The sequence below is a fragment of the Phyllostomus hastatus genome, unplaced genomic scaffold (assembly GCF_019186645.2).
Source record: "Phyllostomus hastatus isolate PE091 unplaced genomic scaffold, TTU_PhHast_1.1 phas_contig_579, whole genome shotgun sequence".
Taxonomy (NCBI): Eukaryota; Metazoa; Chordata; class Mammalia; order Chiroptera; family Phyllostomidae; genus Phyllostomus; species Phyllostomus hastatus.
Window position 1 is genome coordinate 69,584 of NW_025333915.1, and position 23,777 is coordinate 93,360.

Here is a 23,777-nt window from a genome sequence, read left to right on the forward strand (position 1 = left end):
TGATAAATGGATCAAGACAATAAAAGGATATAACCCTTGTACACATTTATGTACCCAACATAGATTCAACTAAATATATAAAACATATCTTGATGGACATAAAGAGAGAGACCACCAATAATACAGTAATTGTAAGGGATTTTAACCCCTCGTTGACATCAATAGATAAATCTTTCAGGTAGAAAATCAAACAGGCAACAGCAGCCTTAAATGACATGCTAGATCAGAATAATTTAATTGGTATATTCACAGTGTACCAATATCAGTAGAATATGCAATATTTTTCAGTGCACATGAAACCTTTCCTAGGATAGACCAAATGTTGGGATGCAAGACAAGTCTCAATAAATTTAAGAAGATTGAAATCATATCAAACATTTTCTCTGACCATAACGGTATGTAACTAGGAATCAATTGCAAGAAAAAAAATGAAAAACACACAAAGATAGAGACGCTAAATAACAGGTTACTAAACAATGGATGGGTTAACAGTGAAGTCAAGAAAAAAATCAAAACATACCTTGAAACAAATAAAAGTGAGAACAAAACAAACCAAAAACTCATGGGACACAGCAAAAGCAGTTCTAAGAGGGAAATTCAAATCGTTACAGGCATATCTTAGAAACAAGAAAAATCTTGAATAATTAAACAAACAACAAGCAAAGATCAAGGTGAGTAGAAGAAAGTAAATAATAAAGATCAAAGAAGACATAAGTGAAATATAGTCTAAAAAACAATACAAAAGATCAATGAAACCAAAAGCTAGATCTTAGAAAAAATAACTAGATTGAAAAATGTTTAACCAGACTCGTCAAGAAAAAAAAGAGAGAAGACCCAAATAAATAAAATTACTAAGGGAAGAAGTAACAACTGACACCAAAAAAAAAAAAATACAAACTGTTGTACAAAAATATTATGAACAACAATAAGACAACAAAGAGGGGAATTTGAATGAAAGGGATAAATTCCTAGAAATATACAATGTTCCAAATCTGAATCAGGAAGAATCAGAGAATATGAGTAGATTGGTGACAAATAATGAAATTGAGGCAGTAATCAACTCCCAATAAACAAGAGTCTTGGACACAGTGGCTTCAAAGGTGAATTTTACCCAATAATCAAAGAAGAACACCTACTCTTCTCAAACTATTTTTAAAAATCCAAGAGGAGGGAAGAATTCCAAACTCTTTTCATGAGGCCAGGATTACCCTAATTCTAAAACCAGAGAAAAGCACTACAAAGAAGGAATATTATAGGACAATAACCTTGATGAAAATAGATGCTAAAACCCTTAACAAGATATTAGCAAACCAGGTCCAGCAACATATCCAAAGGATCATACACCATGATCAAGTAAGGTTTGTTTGGATTTAAAGTATCAAGGGTAATCAAGGTTGGTACAATATCTGCAGATTCATTAAGATGATACACAATATTTACAAAATGAAAGATAAAAACCACATGATCATATCAATAGAAGTAGAAAAAGTAAGCCAGATACACATAATGAAATGCCTTGCATTAGTGGTTCTCAAACGTTAGCATGAATCAAATTCACCAGGTCTTACTAAAACCCAGATGGCTGGACCCCACCTCCACTGTTTCTGATTCAGCAGGTCTGAATCAGGCCTGAGAATTTTTACGTTTCATGAGCTACTTTTGCCCAGGTTACCATATTTTGTGATCCAGAAGGCTACATTAAATAAAACAGAAACAAAAATAATAAGAATGATAAGAATTGATCTCACAAATATGTTAAATGAAATTAGCTAAATATTTAAGGCTATATATTTGATAATTACAGACAAAACAAGCAAACTAATTCATGGTGAAAACTTTCTGGAGAGGGATTATCTTTGGAGATAGGGACTCTTCCCTAGAAATGTACTGGAACACAGCTTTTAGGGGCTAGTAATGTTCAATTTCTTTTTTGAAAAATATTTTACTTACTTTTAGAGAGAGGAGAAAGGAGGAAGAAAGAAAGAGGAGGGAGAGAAACAATAATGTGTGAGAGATACATAGATTGGTCACCTCTTGCATGCATCCCATGCAGAACCTGGCCCACAACACAGGCATGTGCCCTGACTGGGAATCTAACTGTAGACCTTTAGGTCCGCAGTCCAGAGCTCAGCCTACTGAGCCACAACACAAGGGTGTAGTGCCCAGTTTCTTGATCTGGGTGCTGGTTTCTTGGTTATGCTTGCTTTGTGAAAATTCATCAAGGTATAGATTATAATATATGCTCTTTCCTCCTAATATTATTTTTTAATTAAATTGATTTTTAAAAAAGAAGTCTAAAACTGATCCATAAATTATATATTTACATGTAAAATATATATAAATTTATAAATAAAAGTAAAATATAAAATTTAATAAATAATTGATATAATTTATAATATATACCATATATTATATATAATTAAATGTAAATGCATATTTTAATAAATATAATATATAACATAAGTATATATTTATAAATTCCTACTACACTGAATTCATAAATAAGCAGGTCTGGGGTTATTTAAATATCTATTGTTCATAAGTGATGAAGAGATTTAGACAGAAAGACAGGCAGTTTAGACAGTTAAAAACCTGAGAAAATCTCAGGGCTTTGGGTGCTGAGTGTAACCCATCAACCAGCAGCACTGAAATCCATTGGTATTTCAATCTTTAGGCTATAGGGACCACAGTATTATTTTTCCAATGATTTACCCAGAGGTTGAAATCCCCCATCTTAATGTCTACATAGTTAGTAAAAGAAACTACAACACAAATAAGGATTTTTTTCTTAAAATTTGCTACCTTGCAGTTATTCTTCCAAAATGAAGAAGGAAGAAGTTGAACAGGCAGGTGTGTTTTCACTAATCGAGGAGACTGCATGTTTTTCAAAGACTCAATGCCTACAAGCATAAAAGTTAAATTACATTATAAATGTGGAATCACAAAGGTCAATTACAACATAATCTAACACTTTGTAAACTTTAACCTAACTACCTGGCTTGAAATGGCTATATGGCTAAAGGGCCACATATAATTCTAAAATATGCAAAGACATGTTTTTAAATGATAAATCCTGGTTAATTAGGCTGTTTTATTGCCTGTGAATAGCAGAGTTTATTATCTTTATAAGTGTCTATAAAATCATCAGAAATATCTTGATGGGGCAGAAACAACAGTAGGTCAAGTATAAAAATGTCCAAATTTTCTTTCATTTATTTTCCTTTTTGTCTCATTTACACTGCAGGAAATTCCTTTCCAGCTTTCTTTTTAGAAATTTTAAAATACCTTTTTAAAATTTCAGTCGACATACAATGTTATATATTAGTTTCATGTGTATAACAGTGATCATACATTATAATATCTTACGAAATAATCATTCCAATTTAAGTCTAGTACCATTTATAGCCCCATGTCTATTTTTATAAGTGGCAATTTGTACTTCTTAATCTCTTTCCAACTTTCTTATATTAAATTTCTGAAAGTTGTGAGGTTCATGGCTAATTTTAAAATTGTTGATAATGTAGGACCTTATATGCACACAATTCTTTTTCTTGAGTCTGTGAACATCAGCTAACTAGCAGCAGATATGATAGATTGAACACAGAATTTTTACTGTATAATGATCACTTAATATTCAAATGTTAAAAATTTTCTCTTGACCTGTTAAAAAAACATACCCATCAAAATCTATTATATAGATATTATATTTGGATGAAAGAGGAGTACAGTATGGTTGTTAGAATAACCAAATTCTTACTCTTCTGTTATAGAAAATTGTGATTCGGCTGTTCAAGCTCTGCCTGTATCATTTTCTATCTGGACTCCTCTAGACACCACAAAAAGAAAAAAAAAATACAGGGGAATTTACTTCTGTGGTGAAAAGGAACGTTAAGAGAAAATACCATTTTCCATTCCAGGTACTATAAGTTCCATGAATGGCACTCGGTCGTATATTGCACCCCGTTTACATTTCTCTGCATCTCCATTGTTATAGATCAAATCCAGTATTTCACTGACCCAGGTTGTGCCTGAAAAACAAATAGAAAGAACTCTAAACTTTGCTGTCAAACAGAGTGTGAGAGGGTCGCAAGAAGTTCTGTAACATCAACAACAAAAACATGCTCTTTGTATTTATTCCTTTTCCCTCTTCTCCTTTCTCCTAGTAGACATCCATGTCTATCTTGAACATATACATATGTATTGTGTGTGTAAAATCTGATTAAAGTACTCACAAAAGTAGAACTTCAAAAGGAAGTAAAACGTGGGGCATAAAAGAGACATTGTGGGCCCTGGCTGGGTAACTCAGCTACGTCAGGGCTGATGTGCCAAGCTTGTGGGTTGGAGCTCTGGTCAGGGCACATTTAAGAAGCAACCAATGAGTGCATAAATAAGTGCAACAACAAACCAATCTCTCTCTCTCACTCTCTCAAAATCAATACATAAAATTTTTAAAAAGAGAGAGACATTGTGTAAGTAATAATAGCTCATCTTCCTGTGGGGGATAGATAGGAGAGCAGCTAATTTTAATGATTCTGAACAGCAGTTTGTACATTTCCTATTAATATCAAAAAGACTATTATTCTTTGGGACTGAAGATTACTTCTGGTGAAATGTTTAACATTTGGTGGAGGGGTGAAGAGAAACAAGGGGTTGAAGGGAAACAAAGGGAACTTTTTGTGATTGTATCTGTGGTGATCGCTAACACCACAGATTGGATCTGTGGGACACTAACAAAATCAAAGACTGTGTGTCCTGCTTGAGCACAGTGGATCAAGTCACTCTGATCTTTATTAACTGCATCCTCAGCCTTTGAGAAATGGATCTAAAGTACATGAGCATATGGTCTACTTAACTATGTGACTCGATGATCCAGTTATCAAGGTACTGCTAAAAAAGCCATTACAAGACATAGGGGACAAATATCTCCTTAACTCTTCCCATTTCCTTCCTCTTTACCAAATGTGTAACTGATAATCCCTAAATTGAATAATCATGTGTGAAAGCTAAAAAATTACACAAAAATAATTGATGTATACAAACAGCAAATTTTTAGGAAAATGACTTGCATTTGGAAGTACCTTTGAATTGTTTCCAGATGTTAGAGTACTTTGGGCCTCATTTTTTTAAAGATTTCATTTATTTATTTTTAGAGAGGGAAGGGAGGGAGAAAGAGAGAGAGAAACACCAATGTGCGGTTGCTGGGGGTCATGGCCTGCAACCCAGGCATGTACCCTGAATGGGAATCGAACCTGTGGCACTTTGGTTCACAGCTCGCACTCAATCCACTGAGCTACTCCAGCCATGGCTAGGCCTCATTTTTATTTAGTCCTCTTTATGGACAATTCTTACTCCTTCTTGTCTCTAAATCATGAGTACAAGACTCTCATCCCCATCCTTCTAACTCAGAAAATTACAGTGTTAAGTAAAAGTTGAGGCATGTCAGTATTATACCTGAATATTTTGTTGCCTGATCTGGTTTAGGCTTAAGCAGTGATTGACAGAACAACAGAGACCTAAATTCAACACATTTTCTATCAGTAGGTGGTTCAGATTTTGGTCTATGTATCTGATCAGAAGAAATGCCAATATAGATATGCTTTGAATTGAAAGTGTTTATTTTCTGTGACTGTAAAAAAAGACATGGTTGAGTGCATATAAAGAGTTAGTTAACTTGGATCTTAACTTGGAATAAAATAAAAGAAAAAGAATGACCAAAGAGAGTTATGATTTATTTATTTGTGGCCATTTAGCCATCTAACATTTAGTACATCAGGAAAAAAGTCAGCTTCAAACAGTACCTTTGTAGATGAACTATTTGTGTACTATACCAGCCAAAGATTATCTTAATGGTTTCCTATCTGTACATATAACAAAACCAGATAAAACAGATTAGCATGTACATTCTCAGTGATTGCCCTCCCTTTTCTAACCTTGTATCTCAACAGGAAAATGCAAAGTAGCTTTGGTTCCAAATAATTAGGGTTTGGGGAACTGCTCAGAGAGCAATGTAACTAGTAAGAAAAGAAAGAAGGAAACAAGCTTTTGCCAAAACAAACTTGTTTTTCATTTCTGCAACAATCTGTATGGTTCGTTTGTGTACTTTCTGGAAGGCCCCCATTGCTCTCACCATGTTTGTAATGTTGGCACATCAGAATCCCATGAATTCAGGGCTTTCATCTCAGAACTTGTTATATATCCCTTTGAAGTAATTTTAATATTTATAAGCTAAAAAAGATCAGTGGTTAATATGCTAATTAAAAGCATCTTTTTCTCCTTTCCATTTAGAAATGAGACAAAAATATAAATAAAAGTTGACATTAGAGTTTAGTAATTAGAACAGTGACAGATCGTGGGTTCAAGTAAATGAGCTGGTTAACAGGTTGAAGACAGCCTCATCTCTGACATTTCTCTATGTCTATCACTGGGTAAACTGGAAGACTCTGTCACAAAAAGATCTGAAGAAATAAACATTGTTCTTACGGCGTCATCTTAAATTCTCTTTTCTGAGAGTGTATACTAACTACAGCAGTTCTTTAAATTTATAATTAAGTACTTCTAAACATATTTATAAAACATTTAAAGTAATAAAATATTAATATTTAAAAAATATTTTCAATGAACGTGTTTAAACATTAAAATGTAGAGGAGTATATACATATCCATATATTCATATTCCAATATACCACTATCATTTTATATTCAATTTTAATAATTTTTATTTGAATTCAAGAAGGAACACAAAACAACAGCATTAATTTTCCTTCATATACAGCCTGCATTTAATTGCGGGCCTTTCAGAATAAGAAGTGAATTTATCTAATTTGGGACAAAATTATCCCAGCAACAGCTACAGTGTTTGCTTGACAAGTGATCTGCAGAGCAGCGGGCTTACACATATGGATCAATAACTGATCAACAAGTACAGACAACCTTTGAATGGTGAGGGGATTAGGGGTGTCGATCCTAACTTTGGACTCTTCCAGAACTTAACTACAGACATCCCTCCCCAGTATTCACAGGAAGTTTGTTTCGTGACCATTGCAGATACCAAAATCCCCAGATGCTGAGGTCTCTCATGTAAAATGATGTAGGACAATGCATGCAGTCAGCTCTCCACACCCACGGATTCCCATCTGAGGATAACAAATACAGTTTTCAACCTGTGGTTGGTTGAATCAACTGATGTACAACCCAAGGCTATGGCTGGCCAATGGTATATTTTTTTAAAGAAAATTCATATATAAGTGGACCGTGCAGTTCAAAGCCATGTTGTTCAAAGGTCAACTGTACAAATAAATAAAAAAAGCTCTTACCGGATTTGGGGTAGGTGGAGATCAAAAGGTCATCTGGTCGGGATTCAAATGACTCCACCTGGGACCACTCCTCAGCAATGCTCCAGAAGAGAGGGACACCCTGAACTTCCACTAACTCTCTTCTGTAAATATTTGGCTTGTTGTCCATTTTTGAGAGACTAGATTTTATATGAAAGGGCACAAGTTAAAAAGTCTTTGATTTAATATCATTATTCAATAAAAAATGAGTTTTATTAAGTGAAATAATATTCATTCCTCTAGATCCAGCAGCATCAGATCATAGTACTACTGTGCATTATGAATCAGCAGAAGGAAAAAAAATGTCTTATAAAAGCCATTGAGGTCTTGCACCATTTATTTTATATGCGCTGTTTATATAGTAATACCATCAGTTCTTTTTATGTGTACTTAATTGTGTACAGCTTTTCCTCAGGCAAAGATTTCTGGGACACGTGATAAAGTTACAGGACCTTGAAGTGTCTTTCTTCACCACCACGCTGTAATTCATTGCAGTGGGAATCTGAATTAGCCCCCTAATTGCACTGAGCACTTTTAACTATAAAACCAGCAGTAGCCTAACCTGGTACTTCCTTCTCTTTAGTCACTCCCTGGGTTGGTAAAAGTAAATTATTCTAAGTTATCTCTAAGATACTATAAGAATAAAAGGGGGTCAAGAAGAAAAGAACCCGAGGTAAGCACTGGAAGTACATTGCTGTGATGAACTTTTCAACATTAGTGATATCATATGTCATTGTATATTCTTCTGATGTTATGTGTAAAAAAGTGGAAAAGACTGAAATATAACTTAAATCCTACTCCAAAATATATTGTTTCCCAATTTAGCATGAGCTGAATGGTTATTTTTCTTTCTCTAAAGTTCTAGGAAAACGATTTAAAAGCTTCCCTGAGGCCCTTTAGCAGCTGCTGAATTTTTCTGCAGTAATTAAAATCAGAAGTGTCTGAAGTCAATGGACATAACTTAGCTTGCACCTTTTTGCAAAGTGCTAATATTTTATCTTCTTTTTTTATTTCTTTATATTCCACCGTTCTCCTACCTCATCCAAGTCCCTTTTGATTTTAAAGATTTTGAAGTTGCAGGATACAAAATCTTACATAAAAATCTGTTCTACATCTATATCCTTATAAAAACTATCACAAAGAGAAATTAATAAAATAGCCCCATTCTCAATTGCATCAAAAAACACAATACCTAGGAGCAAATTTAATCATGCAAGTAAAAGATCTGTATAGTGAGAACTATAAGAAACTAGAGGAAAGAAACTGAAAAAAACCCCTAATACCTGGAAAGATATTCTGTGCTCATGGATTGGAAGAATGAACATTGTTAAAATGCCTGTACCACCCAAGGTAATCTACAGATTCAATGCAATCCTTATCAAAATTCCAGTTACATCTCTTAAAGAAATAGAACAATCCTAAAATTTTTAAGGAAACAAAAAATACCCAAAGTAAACCAAAGCAATCTCAAGAAAGGAGAACAAAGCCAGACAGGCATGTTGCTCCATGATTTCAAACTATATTTAAGTGTGGTATTTGATATTTTTGACCATATATGTTTCTGACACTTTCTTGATTTTTATGTTAGTATATTTTGGTTGATCTTTTATCTCTTTAATTCTCAACTTTTCAAAGGAATATTTAGGACAGAATTGTTTTCCTTGGAGTCCCATAGTTCCTAGTTGGCTCTCTTTTTGTACACACATTTCCATGATTTTAACCACCCCCTGTGAGCTGATGCTCCAGAAGGTAGATTTATCATTTGTTTATTCTGGGACCTACATATTCAAAAGCTATTGTGCATTTCTCCCTAATGTTTCTTAGACATCTCAAATTTAATAATTACAAATTTAACTCATGAACCTTGCTCTTCAGTGACCAGTTCTTGTCCTTGAGTCACTATGCACCTTATAACTTAGTGATACCACATTCACCTCACCACTCAAGTCGAAAATCTGGAAGTTATCATAGATCTTTCTTCCCCTTGGCTTTTCCAGATCCAATTGGCTCACAAATCTGATTTTTCTTTACTTTCACGTATCCCTGTGAAAAACAGCTTCTTTTCATGAACTAGCTTAGCAGTTAAGACTGTAAGGTCTCCAAATTTATAATTAATATGCTATATCTGTTATTTATTACCAATGTGACTCTGGGCAAGTCGAAATTCCGAATTTAATTTTCTAATCTTAAAAATGGAAGTGAAGATTTACTAATTTATGCAGCTATTGTGGTAGAGAAATAATATGATAGACATAATGTCTATGTTCATAAAACATGGTATATATTCAGTAAAGGGTAGCTATTATTAATATTATTATTATTACCCATAAAAATACAGGTGTATCTTAACATATGTCCTTATCATCATAAACCCTGTACTATGGCAATGGTCTTAAAATGTGTCTCCTTGTCTTTCAGCTCATTTCCTCCCTTCTCCCTGCCACCTCTCAGTAAGAAGTCTTCAAAAACCTGAGCACAACCACCTCACTGAAAGGGTCAAGTTTCAAGAGCAGATCCTCCCTCTGATTACCTCCACACTTAGACTTTAGCCTCTAGCAAGAGGCAGCCAAAAAAAAAAAAATCACCCACCCCTCACATCTAGCTGTTGCAATTGTGTGTTTCTTTCTTTGAGCTGATATTGTTACTTCTCTTATCTATCTGGAGAATTCCTGTTTGTTTCTCAAAATCTTGTACAAATTACACATCCTCTGAAAAGCCTTCCTCATGACCTAAAAACAAATCTCTCTTTTCCATTAAAAACTTCCTCTTTTCTATTTTCTTCTCTTTCATATACTGGTATTATTTTATACATTTTTAGTGTGTTGTTATTATCAGTTCACAATGTCTGTTTCTTTGATTAGAAATTAGGGTCATAGTCCCGGGAGTCCTTTCCTTTATTGAGGTTAATAAATATATACTGAAATGAAATGAATTTCCCCTAATTCTCTAGGAGGAATAACCAGGGATTGAACTATTTTATGTTACCACTATAACTTTATAACTTTGGCTAACAACATAACACTGTGGGATATACTGGAAAGTATCAGTCAATAGGCCATAAACCCACTCAATGAGGAGTTTATATTCCAAATCATTGTTCAAAACACACACACTCTCTCACACACATACAACCCCACAACCCTGTTTTCAGTATATGTATTGTTATTTAAGTTTCATAAAAGCCTTCCAATTTAAATCCTATTTATCCCCATTTTATCAAGGGGTAAATTGGCATAGAGAAAATTAAGAAACTTGCCCAGGTCACACTGTCAGTAAGTGGCAGGACTGGATTTGAGCTCAGTCTGACAACAGAGTCAGCAACATTAATTACTTTTCTGTACTACCTCTTAAATATAAACATTGAAAAGATAAATTCCAATACAAAGCAACATAAGAGAATTGTCATATTATGTTAAGGTGGTTGTCAGGTCTGTAATACAGGTAGTGTGATTTGATTTTTGACTATGAAATTTAGTTAGAGATACAAAAGAATATTCTTGGTAGATTTTTTTCCCTCACTTATCTTATTATTTTATTTTATTTTTTTTATTGTTGTTCAAGTGCAGTTGTCTGCATTTTCACCCCACCTCAGCTTTTGCCCCACCCATCCCTGCCTCCCAACCTCGAACCTACCCCCTTTGGATTAAATTTTGAAAACACAATTTTGAAGAGAATTCATTGTGGTATATAATGTGAATATCCACAAATAGTATAAAATTCAAGAATTTTCTTTTTAAAATTTTTGATAAGTTTTCTTCACACGTTTCTTCACAAAATGAAATAAGATGTTAATTGTGTCCTTTACTGAGATGCCTGAAATTTTTGCCCAGTGGAAATTTGTGGGAAAGCTTTAGAGAGCCCTAAAAGTTAATCAATAAACTGTTATTTAATTTAAAAAAAATAATATTCTAGGCAAAAAATATAAAAAACAGTATTTTTTTGCTCAATATTTTATACATTAAGGTACTTTATAAATTTATGGAGATTTAGCATACTATAGTGCATATGAAATGACTTTTAGAAAACCTGATTCACACTAATGATTTATTTCAATAATATTTTATTTGTTATTTATATATTTTAGGTAAGTATAAAAAAATTTATTAGAGCCATTTCTAAAGGGACAAATTGTATATTTTAAAACTTGTTTTATGTGTGAAAGCTGTATAATATTTTAATTTAATTTATGTATTTTTTATAACTTTTGGAATATCTGTTTTGTTAATATCTGGTTATTTTAGGATATCCTTTGAAGAGGAACTAATCACATTAATGTATTCAAATTTTGCACGAGTTCAGTAGTTTAAATTAGCATTACAACTCCTACAACACCCAAGCAGTGAAGTCAAATTTAACTTACCTTTAAACTCCTGAGAACTTTAAATGGTCTTCAGGTTAAGAATCAAAGCCAAAAAATCATTAGAAGGATGATACCCTTGAGTGGCATATAACACTATGTGAGAGAGATTGAGTTGGTAAAAGCTCATGAAATGTAGATGATCATGTTTCTTAGGAATCTTTTGTTTACTTCTGTGAAGATGTCCCTTGACATACAACTTCCTCTAGAGCATAACTGTATGACCATGGAAACAATTTAATATCCTTCATGCTGTGAAAGTCATTGTTAGTCCATGTTTACCTGACTGAAACTATTGACTCTTATGCCCATTGGTGAGTTACAGGTAGAAGCAGAAAAATCAAGTTTCATGGTTTGTGAAATATTGTACCTCAAGATATGAGGTACAATAATTTTCTTGATGACTAATTTTTCTTAGTCATTAAGAAAAATTGAATAGAGAACTGAAAATGCATTGCCGTATTCTCTTAGAAAGTGATATTTTTATATTTAACAGATTCTTCACCTAAAAAGAACAGGTTTTATTAGCTTCTTTTTAAAATGTAAATGTTAAACTATTATAAGGATAGGCTGTGTTTGTGGGGGGTTTCTAAGCATAGCATTGGGAACCTGAAGACAAACATTAGAGCCCAGCTCTTCCACAAACCTGCAGTATGACCTCATACATACCTCATATTTCTGAGTCATATTGTACCTGCCTAAAAAATACGGCAAACACACAAAATGATCACTCCAGTTTGTTTCACATCTAAAATTATACAACTTTAAGTGAGATTAATACTCTTTGATTAGCAGACTATATTCTTTAAGTCACAACAGAAGAAACAAGAATGAGCAGTTGAACAAAACAGTCCTTTATCACTGAAAAATCCCATAAAAATACCATTTCACTTTTATAAAAACTGAATGTCTACTTTAATAAAAGTTTATAATTTATAAAAGCTGAAAAGTGATAAAATGCAGTTTCATACTTTACACATGACCAGTGGCAGTTTATCTCTGAAATAATTGAGGCAATTTCTTGGCTTTTGACTTTTGCATTTTTGTTGTTCACTGCACACCTAGAAAAGAAGCCATGTTCTTTTCCAACATACTGTATTTTATAAATAATCTTACTTTATATTCCACAATCAAATTTAGTTAGCTAAAAAAAATGGAGTAATATTAAGGCATAGGCTATGAGGAAAATTAATATTTATTGAATACTTATAGGTATTATAATTTCCATATCATATATTTCTACTTGATAACTTGAAATTACCTATAATAAGAGTTTGGAAAGTCATATGATAATTAGGAATTTTCAGAGTTTATGCAACTTGCCCAACTACAAAAAACTTACAAGTAGTAAAATCACGTATCAAATTCTGGGTTTTACACACCTAATGGGAAAGCACTTAGCTTTGTTGCTGGAAAGGACAGTGCTAGAAAAATCTAGAACTTACCAGCTCTTAGCTTTGGGGTAAGTGAACTTTTTTATTTTTGAGCACAGAAATGCTCATTTTATTGGATGGTATCCAATTCATAAAATCAATGTCACTGTGATCCTTGCTATTTTTTATAATTTCATAAATGAAATAATTTAATCTGTATAAAGATGCAGCATGCTATCTGGCATGTAATAATCACTCAATATAGCTCATGTATTACTAAAAGTATCATCTTACCACCATTTATACCATCCTAATCTGAAAGTTCATGTTCATTTTTATTTTCAACACTGTCTTAAATCAAAGAAAAGTGTTCACTATTTCAAAAGAAAAGAGATAGTTCACCTAGAGAACTATTCATAATTCATCACTTAGTGCCACATGAAAAAGAGATAATGGGTCTAAGGTTTTATATTTAATCTCTGCCTTATAATTAGTCTTTAGCAAGTCATTAATCCTATAAATGCTTGGGAACTTTAGCCCTTAAGTGGAGATAATTGCAATTACCTGTCTCCTCCTACATACACAGAAATTCTAATGTTAAATATACCCCATTTTTTGATATCTTCAGGCAATTAATTGTACACAGTCAGGAAATACTGGATGCCATTTGCTGTGAAGCAGTATTGTATTGTTAGGGTCTTTTAACATAGGCATTTGTTGGTAAAGAGTTAATTTGGGTCCCAAAGGCCTAATGAAATCCAGAAAACACCTCCCTAGTATCATAGCAATAGAAGACTGATGAGATCATCATCTATGTCCTAAAAGCATAAACAACACTGCTTATAACAGGCTTTGCTTGTTTGTCAGCCTAAATTAAATATATGTTTGAAATAAGATAATAAACATGTACATTAAAAACATGTGTATGTGTGTGTTTGTGTGTGTGGGTTTGTGAACTTGATTTCATCTTTGCTCCTTTTTTAAATGATTTGGTTTCCTATCACCACAGTATTGTATGATTTTACCTACAAATTTAAGTAGGAGATTGAGAAATAGAAAATATCCTGCATAGTTGGTTTCAAGACAGGTTGACTGAAAGTGTCCTGTTTTATTAAATCAAAAGTAAGCAAAAGTGGGTAAGTGGAGAAATAAACATTTATGGAGCATCAACTATAGATTGGGCTAAGTTTTAAAGGCCAAAGTAAGATTTCAAATAATTTATGTAAATTTTCTTTACCATAATGTCCTCATTTGTAAAATTATTTTGTGTCCCATTATATTGGATAGTTGTGAGAATTAAATGAGTATAGTACTATGTTTGACATAAAGACCAATAAAATTCTAATAACAAACATGATGATAATAGTAACTTAGCCTTACAACAACTTTTGAGATACATATTATTTATCTCCATCTTCTAGTGAAAAAAAATAAAGCTTGAAGAAGTTAAGAGCATCTCCTGAATTCAAAAAACATATACATAATGAAGTAAAATTTGTAACTAGTTTCATGCATTCTGAGACTATCTTTTTTTCTTTTTCTCCTTCAATTAAATAGTTAATTTTCTTTTTAAAAAATCTAACATGTAAATGTTTATCATTTTGAATTTGTCACCACAGCTTTGACCAATTGCCAGAGATTTTAATATCCATGTTTTTATTTACATATTGTTGGGAACCGCCCTGACTGGTATCAGAAGCTGAAACCCCCGCCTAGGCTAAGGCTAAGGGAACGCCCTTGGAACCATAAGCCAGCAAGGAGACAAAAGCTTATCTCCCTGGCAGGAATGCTGCTTCTGCTGCTTTATTCATAATTGAACCCCCAAAAGCTTGGTCAGTTAGCCAAAGACGGGTAAGATTCCCCAAGGGGGGAACAACCTAAGACAGGCACAATCACTTTGGGAGGCCCTCCAAAAGAAGGACTTGGGGGGCTGCAGCAAAAGGGGGTGATGGACCCTCGCTCCTCGGCTTTGACATAGCCTGAGTTCTCAGCGTCTGGGAGAAAACCTCCTTGTCTCTCGGCTGCCTTAGTTCCCTTGCTCCACCTAAGCCTGAAACAATGACAGGGTGGTGCAGCTCTGTGCTGAAAAGGGCGGATTCCCCTGGTGATCAGGCCTAAGAAAGAATATGTAAATTACTGTGAAACTTTCTTTGTTTAGAATGCTCTCAGTTGAATGAGAAGGGTCTTAGGAGGAACTTATTTTGTTCCTCAGTCTTACAGCTCTTTGACCCTGACTCAATAGACCGGCAGAGTTCCTTGTTTTCTATAGTTCCTTACTTCCCCCTAATGAGTACTGTACTTTACCTGAATTATTATGCAAAATGAGCCCAATAAAAGCAGGTATGGATGGTAAATCGGGGCGCTCCTCACTAGAAGGGGTGGCCATTTCGTCCCTACTTCTCCACAGAAACTAGTTTGTCTCTGTGCATGTTTTTTCTCGCGTGTTTTCGTCAAGTCATCCGCAGCGTTCCGTGATCACTGCTGGCTGGTGACCCACGCATCAACATATAATTTGTGTTTAATTATGTGATGACTGCTGACCCAATAGGTAATTTAAAAATATATATATTTGGTTTGGCTTTATTTTCTAATCAGTTGGATTTTACAATAACAAATTTTAATTAGATTCTCAATGCTAATTTGCTGGCCTAGAAAAGGCAAATATTACAAATTCTACATTGTAGATTTTATGGTGATTTTCTTATATAAATATATGATCATTTGTTTCAAGTTTATTATCTATTGGCATTATGAGTATAAATCTGCTATTTATATATGCACACACAAATATATTTAATATCAATATATTATTTATTGATACTAAATACTATTTAATTATTGTTTATGAAATCCATGGGGTGACATTGACTAATAAAATTATATAGGTTTCAGGTATAAAATTTCATCATATTGTATATCATCTGTTTGTCATATTGTGCTCTCCCAAAGTCAAATCCTCTTCCTTCACCATTTATTCCTTCTTTGCCTTCTTCAACCTCCTTCAAGCTCCTTTTTCCTCTAGTAGTCACCATACTATTGTCTTTGTCTATATTTTTTTGCTTAATCCCTTCATCTCTTTCACCCAATCTCCCAACCCTCCTCCCCTCCAACAGGTGTTGGTCTGTTCTATGAGTCTGTTTCCGATTGTTTGGCAGCTTATTTTGTTCACTAGATTTCCCATTTAAGTGAAATCATAGTATTTGTTTTGCTCTGGCTTATTTCACTTGGCATAACACTCTCCAGGCTCATCCATGTTGTTGCAAAAGGTAAGATTTCTTCTTTATTACAGCCAAGTAGTATTCTGTTGTACAAATGTACCACAACTTTCTGATCCATTCATTTACTAATGGGCACTTGGGCTGCTTCCAAAACTTGGCTGTTGTATATAAGGCTGCAGTGAACATAGGAGTGCATATATTCTTTTGAATTAGTGTTTTGGTTTCTTTGGCTAAATTCCCAGAAATAGAATTGCTGGATCTGGCAGTTCCATTTTTAATTTTGTGGGAAAACTCCATACTGTTTTTCACAGTGGCTGTACCATCCTGCATTCCCACCACAAATGCACAAGGGTTTCCTTTTCTCCACATCTTCACCACCACTTGTTGTTTGATGATTTATTAATGATAGTCATTCTGACAAATGTAAGGTGATATCTCATTGTGGAATTAATTTACATGTCTTGGTGATTCATTAAGCACTTTTTTGTATATCTATTGGCCATCTGTATGTCCTCTTTGGAGAAGTGTCTATTCAGGTCCTTTGCCCATTGTTTTAAATTGAATTGTTTGTAGTTTTGGTGTTGAGTTGTATAAGTTCTCTATAAATTTTGAACACTAACTGCTTATCAGATGTATCACTGATGAATATGTTCTCCCATTCAGTGAGTTGTCTTTTCATTTTGTTAATGGTTTCCTTTGCTGTGCAAAAACTTGTTAGTTTGATGTAGTCCCATTTGTTTATTTTTTCTTTTTTTTCACTTGCTGAGGAAGGCATATCCAAAAAATATATTGGTATGAGAAATGTATGATATTTTACTGCCTATGTTTTATTCTAAGATTTTTATGGTTTTGAATCTCACATTAATGTATTTAACTCACTTTGAGTTTATTCTTGTATATGGTATAAGAAGGTGGACTAATTTTATTTGATTTTTTCCATATAACTGTCTAATTCTCCCAACACTATTTATTGAACAGACTACCTTTACCCCATTATAAGTTCCTGCCTCCTTTGTCAAATAATAATTGACCAAAAAGGCATGAGTTTATTTCTAGGCTCTCTATTTTGTCTCATTGATCTATATATCTGTTTTTATTCCCGTACCATGCTGTTTTGATTAGTATGGCCTTATAGTATATAATTTGATATCAGGTAGCAGGATTCCTCCAACTTTGTTCTTATTAAGATTGCTGTTGTTATTTGAGGTCTTTTGTGGTTTCATATAGATTTTTGGCACATGTATTCTAGTTCTGTGAAATACAAAATTGGTATCTGGATAGTAATAGCATTGAATCTATAGATTGCTTTGCATAATATGGACAATTTGATGATGTTAATTCTTCCTCTCCATGTACATAGGATGTGCTTTCATTTACTTGTATTTTCTTCAGTTTCCTTCTTCAGTGTCTTATAATTTTATGAGTATATCTCTTTTGCTTTCTCCATTAAATTTATCCCAAAATTGTTGTTTTTTTATGCATTGTGAATGGGATTATTTTCTAAGTTTCCCTTTATGATAGTTCATTATTGGAGTATAAAAATGCAACTGATTTCTAGGTATTTATTTTGTATACAGCTACTTTACTGAATTCGTTTATCAGCTCCACCCATTTTTTGGTGGAACCTTTAGGGTTCTCTATATACATTATCTTGTCATATGAAAATAATGAGTTTTACTTCCTCCTTTCCAACTGGGATACCTTTTATTTCTTCATATCTGTTTGTTGTGGCTACATCTTCAGTAATATGTTGAATAAGAGTGGTGAAAGCAAACATCAGTGTCTTGTTCGTATTCGTAAGGGAAATCCTTTTAGTTTTTGCCCATCAAATAAGATACTGGCTGTGGGTTTGTCAATATCAATATATTTTAAAATCTTTTAAAATTTAATCTGTTGAATAGATTTTTATTGTGTAAGATTTTCCTCTCTATGTTTCTACTAATTTCTCCAAAAATTTTTTACATGAGTTTTATAAAAATTTTTTATATGAGTTTTTCTCTTTTACTTTGAAAGTATGCTATTCAAAGCATAAACTTTTGACTGTTTTGTATTTATTATGCAACATATTTACTATCAGAGATTCACCTTTCTACCACTTAACCCTTTTGATTTTATCTTATGAGTTAATAGTATTGTTACTTTTTTGCCAGTATCTGTTATCTGTTTCTCAATTTAAACTTTTTAAAAATTATAATGTGTGTATAGACATATATATACCATGTTTATTTATGTAGTTTTGATTTTAAATCAATATGAGTACTTTTATTAATAGAGTTATCTCATTATTCTCTTTTAAAATATGTTTCCTCTTTCCTTGCTCATCTTTAACTTCTGTGACTACAGTAACTTTTACATCATGAGTTTCTTCTGAGGATAGGAGACAAAATGCAGTGTTTTTGAGAAATAATGGTATTTATGTAAACTAAAAGCATTGCTAATTTCTGCTAACTTGAGAAAACTATCAGCTTTTGAAATGAGTTTCAAGGACTGTTTTATAGCTATTTGTATCAAATTTCAGAATACAAGAGGATATTGCTCTTAGGTGTGATGAACAGAGGTGTAAATTTGTTAATGTTCCAGGGAATTCAAAGAACCAAAATGGTGTTGAAACTGCCCTCTAAGTTCTGTGGACCATCACGAAGTACTAAATGAGTCGTGTGACCCAAAATGAACTTGTTTTTAAACACATAAGAACTTTTAGTTTTTCTGGAAACTTAGATATCAGATGACAGTATAAGGCTTCAACTATATATTGCTATTTTTATTTCCTGTACTCTGCTCTATTTTGTCAAGAAATCAGATCCAAACATGGTTCAAAAAAATATATTGACTAGCATATTAGAATTACCCTAAAATGAATTGCAAATACTACCTGTGCATGTATATGTGTGGGAAAGAGAATGTATTGTATATGTGTATGTTATATGGACATATACACATGCATACATTGACCCACAGGACATTGTAAAATATCATCACATGATGTCTTAAGTAGAAGTAAGTAGGGACTTTTACTCTATCCTTTTTTCATGTGCACATTTTAATTATTAAAACTTTCCACCACCACCCTCAACTATTTTGTGCTGTGTATGTCACTGCTTTATGTAAGCTACTTCTAAGGTGAACTTAGATGTTATGTTTTGGAAATGTCTGCAATAATAGATAGGAATAAAATCATTTATTTAAAAATGTCCATTTAAAAAATACCTGAATTTAGAGACTTCTGGCCAAGAAGGAGGCACAAATTGACATGCTTTTCTTCCTTATACAACTAATAGAAGGGCAACAACAAATTAAAAAACAAAAAACAAAAAGAACTACCAGAAAATTAAACTGTGTGGAAGTCTGGTAACCAAGGTGTTAAAGAAGAAAAATTCATACAGACTGGGCCACAATGCAGCAAAATGGGTGGCACCACCCTGGCAAATACCTAAGTCTTTGCCCCTTACAACATAACAGGTACAAGGAGATGAAGTAATATGGCCCAAATGAAAGGACAGATTGAAACTCTATAAAAAGAACTAAGCAATGATGAGATAGCCAACTTATTAGATGCAGAGTTCAAAACACTGTAATCAGGATGCTCACAGAAATGATTGAGTACAGATGCAAAATAGAGGAAGAAGTGAAGGCTATGAAAAGTGAAATAAAGAAAAATATACAGGGAACCAACAGTGAAGGGAAGGAAGCCAGGACTCAAATCAATGATTTGGGACAAAAGAAGAAATGGACATTAGACCAGAACAGTATGAAGAAACAAGAATTCAAAAAGAGGAGGAAAGGCTTCGGAATTTCTGGGACAAATTTAAATGTTCCAACATCCAAATTGTAGTTGGGAAAAGGAAAAGACCAAGAAATTGAAAACTTATTTGAAAAATTAATGAAGGTAAACTTCCCCAATCTGGTGAAGGAACTAGACATACAAGTCCAGGACACTCAAAGAGTCCCAAAGAAGTTGGACCCAAGGGGGAACATGCCAAGACATATCATAATTAAATTACCCAAGATGAAAGATAAGGAGAGAATCTTAAAAGCAGCAAGACAAAAAGAGACAGTTACCTACAAAGGAGTTCCCAGAAGACTGCCAGCTGATTTGTCAAAAGAAGCCTTGCAGGCAAGAAGGGACTAGAAAGATGTATTCAAAGTCATGAAGAGCAAGGACCCACAACCAAGATTACTCTACCCAGCAAAGCTATCATTTAGAATGTGAGGACAGATAAAGTGCTTCCTAAATAAGGTCAAGTTAAAGGAGTTCATCATCACCAAGCCCTTATTATATGAAATGTTGAAGGTACTTATTGAAGAAAAAGATGATCAAAACAATGAACAATAAAATGACAACAAACTCACAATTCTCAACAACTGAACCTAAAAACCAAAAACAGAAACAAAGTAAGGAAGCAACTAGAACAGGAACAGAATCATAAAAATGGAGATCACATGGAGGGGTCTCAGCATGGATGGAGAAGTGGGAGAATGGGGAAAAATGACAGGAAATAAAAAGCATAATTGGTAGATACAAAATAGGCAGGGAGGAGGTTAAGAACAGTATAGAAAATGGGGAAGCCAAAGAACTTATATGTACGATGTAGAGACATGAGATAAGGGGGGTAATATTAGAGGGAATGGGGGTGCGGGGCGGAGGAAGATTAAGGGGAGAAAAGAGAATGACAAAACTGTAATAGCATGAAGAGCACGTAATAGAAATAAAATATGCTTAAGAAATTCAAAAAAACAAATGCTATGGTACACACACACACAACTTTTATATGTGACATTTTCTTCAAAATTTATTAATGTTCAAAGTATACATGTTATATTGGTACTATTTAATACCAATATCAGATGCCAAAATGTTATTTATATACTATGACAAACCCTGAAATAAAACATTTCTATGACATTGTGGCATCTTTAAAAGATAAATAAAACAAAATAATATATATTGAGAAAGAAAGAATTTACAGGTACAACTCATGAACATGAACTAAGGGGGGAAACAATGGTGAAAGGGGGATGCAGGGTAGAGAGAGATAAAGGGGAGAAAACAAATGGGACAACTGTAATAGCATAATCAATAAAATACATTTGAAAATAAATATTTGAATTAAAACATATTGTCCGTTGTTAAAATGTTAAGTGTTTTCAATACTACAACAACATAATTAATTATATTACATGATTCTTCATTTACCAGGGCTTTCTGTACTGAAGTGTTGTTCTTAGAATATACCTTTGACAATGAACCCAAGGGAGAAGATAAAGGGATATAAACAAGCCCACACAAAAATGATTATTCAGTAAAGTGACAATAGGAGAATGCTTGTACAAAAATAAACTAACTCAAATCTTGTTTCAAAACCCTTGAGGCAGTAATTAATTTTTAGAAATTTGAAGAATATATCACTATAGTGGTTCTCTGATTTAATGATTAAAAAGATTGAATACATATTGAAGTGAAAAATACTCCATACAGTTAAAATATTTTTGAAATAAGAGATAAAGCATTGATTAATGGAGAACGTATTTTCTAGCACCAGTACAATACTTTTTTTTTTTTTGAGAATCTTGAGACATACTCAAAAGCAGGCTTGTGAAAATCATTTTGGGCAAGATCTGACTTTTATGTTTCCACAAAAGTGGAATTTTTAAGAACTCATTCTAGCAGTGGTTTTTACAAGAATATTCTTTTAAACTAAATAAAAATGTTGAGAAGATAAATGACTAAAAACTTTTAAAAGTATATTTAGTTTTATAAACTTAGAATTAGTAGAGCAGATTACCTCAGCACAATTTTATATATGAAATATAATCCTGTCCATTTATGACAGGAAATCAAGACCCAATAATACCCAAATAATTCCCTTTTTAAGGCAAAATATCCATAGTAGAATTTTCCATTTCTCATTCTCTAATTTTTGACTGTTAAATTTAGTTTTATACAAAATGTCAGCACTTTAAAGACAGCTGATAAATGACTTACTAGGTAATTGTCTTGAGGAGCTGGAGGTCCAGATTTCGTTTCTACAGTAATTGGTTAGTGGAAGTTTCACCCTGTATGTTGTTTCAGTCAACCAGGATAACTGGTTATATGCATTAAGAAAATGAAAGGTGAAGTTCACACTGCAGTATCAAATTAATGATTAAGCTGTACAAAGTCTATTGTTGTTTTGAACACTAAAGGTGTAGGGCAAGGCTTTTTGCTGTAGCTTATAGGAGGAAATAGAATGAAACAAAAAGCCCATGAAAAGCAGCTAGAATTAACTAACAGCAAGTAATTATGTAAAGTAAATGAAGGTTTTTTTACACTGACTTTTCCTTTTGCTTCTGATTTCAATTATAAAAGCCAAGCAAAACACAGATGGCTGTTTCTTGATCCCAGTGATCTTTTTAAAAATTACTTTATTGTTGTTCACTTACAGCTGTCTGCATTATTCCCCAGCCCTCCCCGCTGCCAACGCCAGCCAATTCCACCTCCCTCCCTTGCTTCCACCCTCCCCCCTGGTTTTGTCCATGTGTCCTTTATAGTAGTTTCCAAAAATCCTTCCCCCTACTGTGCCCTCCCCGCTCCCCTCTGGCTGTTGTTAGATTTTTCTTCATTTTAATATATTTGGTTATATTTTGTTTGCTTTTTTCTTTTGTTGATTATGTTCCAGTTAAAGGTGAGATCATATGGTATTTGTCCCTCACCACCTGACTTACTTCACTTAACATAATGCTCTCCAGTTCCATCCAGTGGTCTTATTAGAAACCCTAACTTAAAGGTGGTTTTTCTATATCTCCAAAACTTTATGGGCAATTTAGAGAGGCAAGAGTATGCTCCTTGTGTAGGAGCAAATGGCAAAAATGCAGCTGGAAATTTGCAGCACATTCTGAGTCAGGATAATAAGCTAGGAAAATTCCTGGGCATGTGAAATGGGGAAACAGAGACAATATACTTAGACAAGGCCAAACAACTTGACCATTTTACAGCCAGCTTGTGAATCGAAAAACCTCATCTTCCCTAACAAAGGGCAGTTGAGAATAAACAGTTTATACTTCTCCTCCTGGACCAGAGATTAAATATCTTAAATCATCCTGGTCAGGATGGTAGAGGACAGAGACCCAGGGTTCCTTCCTGGGTTGTCTATTCTGTTGCATTGATCTATGTTTCTGTTTTTATGCCAGTACCAGGCTGTTATGATCACAGTGGCCTTACAGTATATTTGGATATCAGGTATTGTGATCCCTCCAACTTTGTTCTTCTTTCTCAAGATTGTTGAAGCTATTCAGGGTCATTTATGGTTCAATATGAAGTTTTGGAATATTTGTTCTAGATCTGTGAAATATGCCATTGGTATTTTAGTAGGAATTGCATTGAATCTATAGCTTGCTTTGGGTAATGTGGACATTTTAATGATGTTAATTCTTCCAATCCATGAACACAGTATATGCTTCCATTTATTTCTATCTTCCTTAATTTCTTTCCACAGTGTTGCATAGTTTCCCAAGTACAGGT

At 33.5% G+C, this 23,777-nt stretch overlaps 1 protein-coding gene across 1 annotated transcript in view; it reads right to left on the reverse strand.

Annotated features, from left to right (window-relative positions):
• LOC123824516 (sulfotransferase 1 family member D1) overlaps window positions 1-22,395 on the reverse strand; it is a 38,300-nt gene extending 15,905 nt beyond the window's left edge. Inside the window, exons 1-4 of the mRNA XM_045847693.1 lie at window positions 22,263-22,395; window positions 7,314-7,471; window positions 3,903-4,028; window positions 2,803-2,900 (exon numbers count right to left, since the gene is read on the reverse strand). Coding sequence (XP_045703649.1) covers window positions 2,803-2,900; window positions 3,903-4,028; window positions 7,314-7,461 — 372 coding nt within the window. The 5' untranslated portion in view covers window positions 7,462-7,471; window positions 22,263-22,395. The remainder of the gene's footprint in view (window positions 1-2,802; window positions 2,901-3,902; window positions 4,029-7,313; window positions 7,472-22,262) is intronic.
• Between the last annotated feature and the right edge of the window lie 1,382 nt (window positions 22,396-23,777).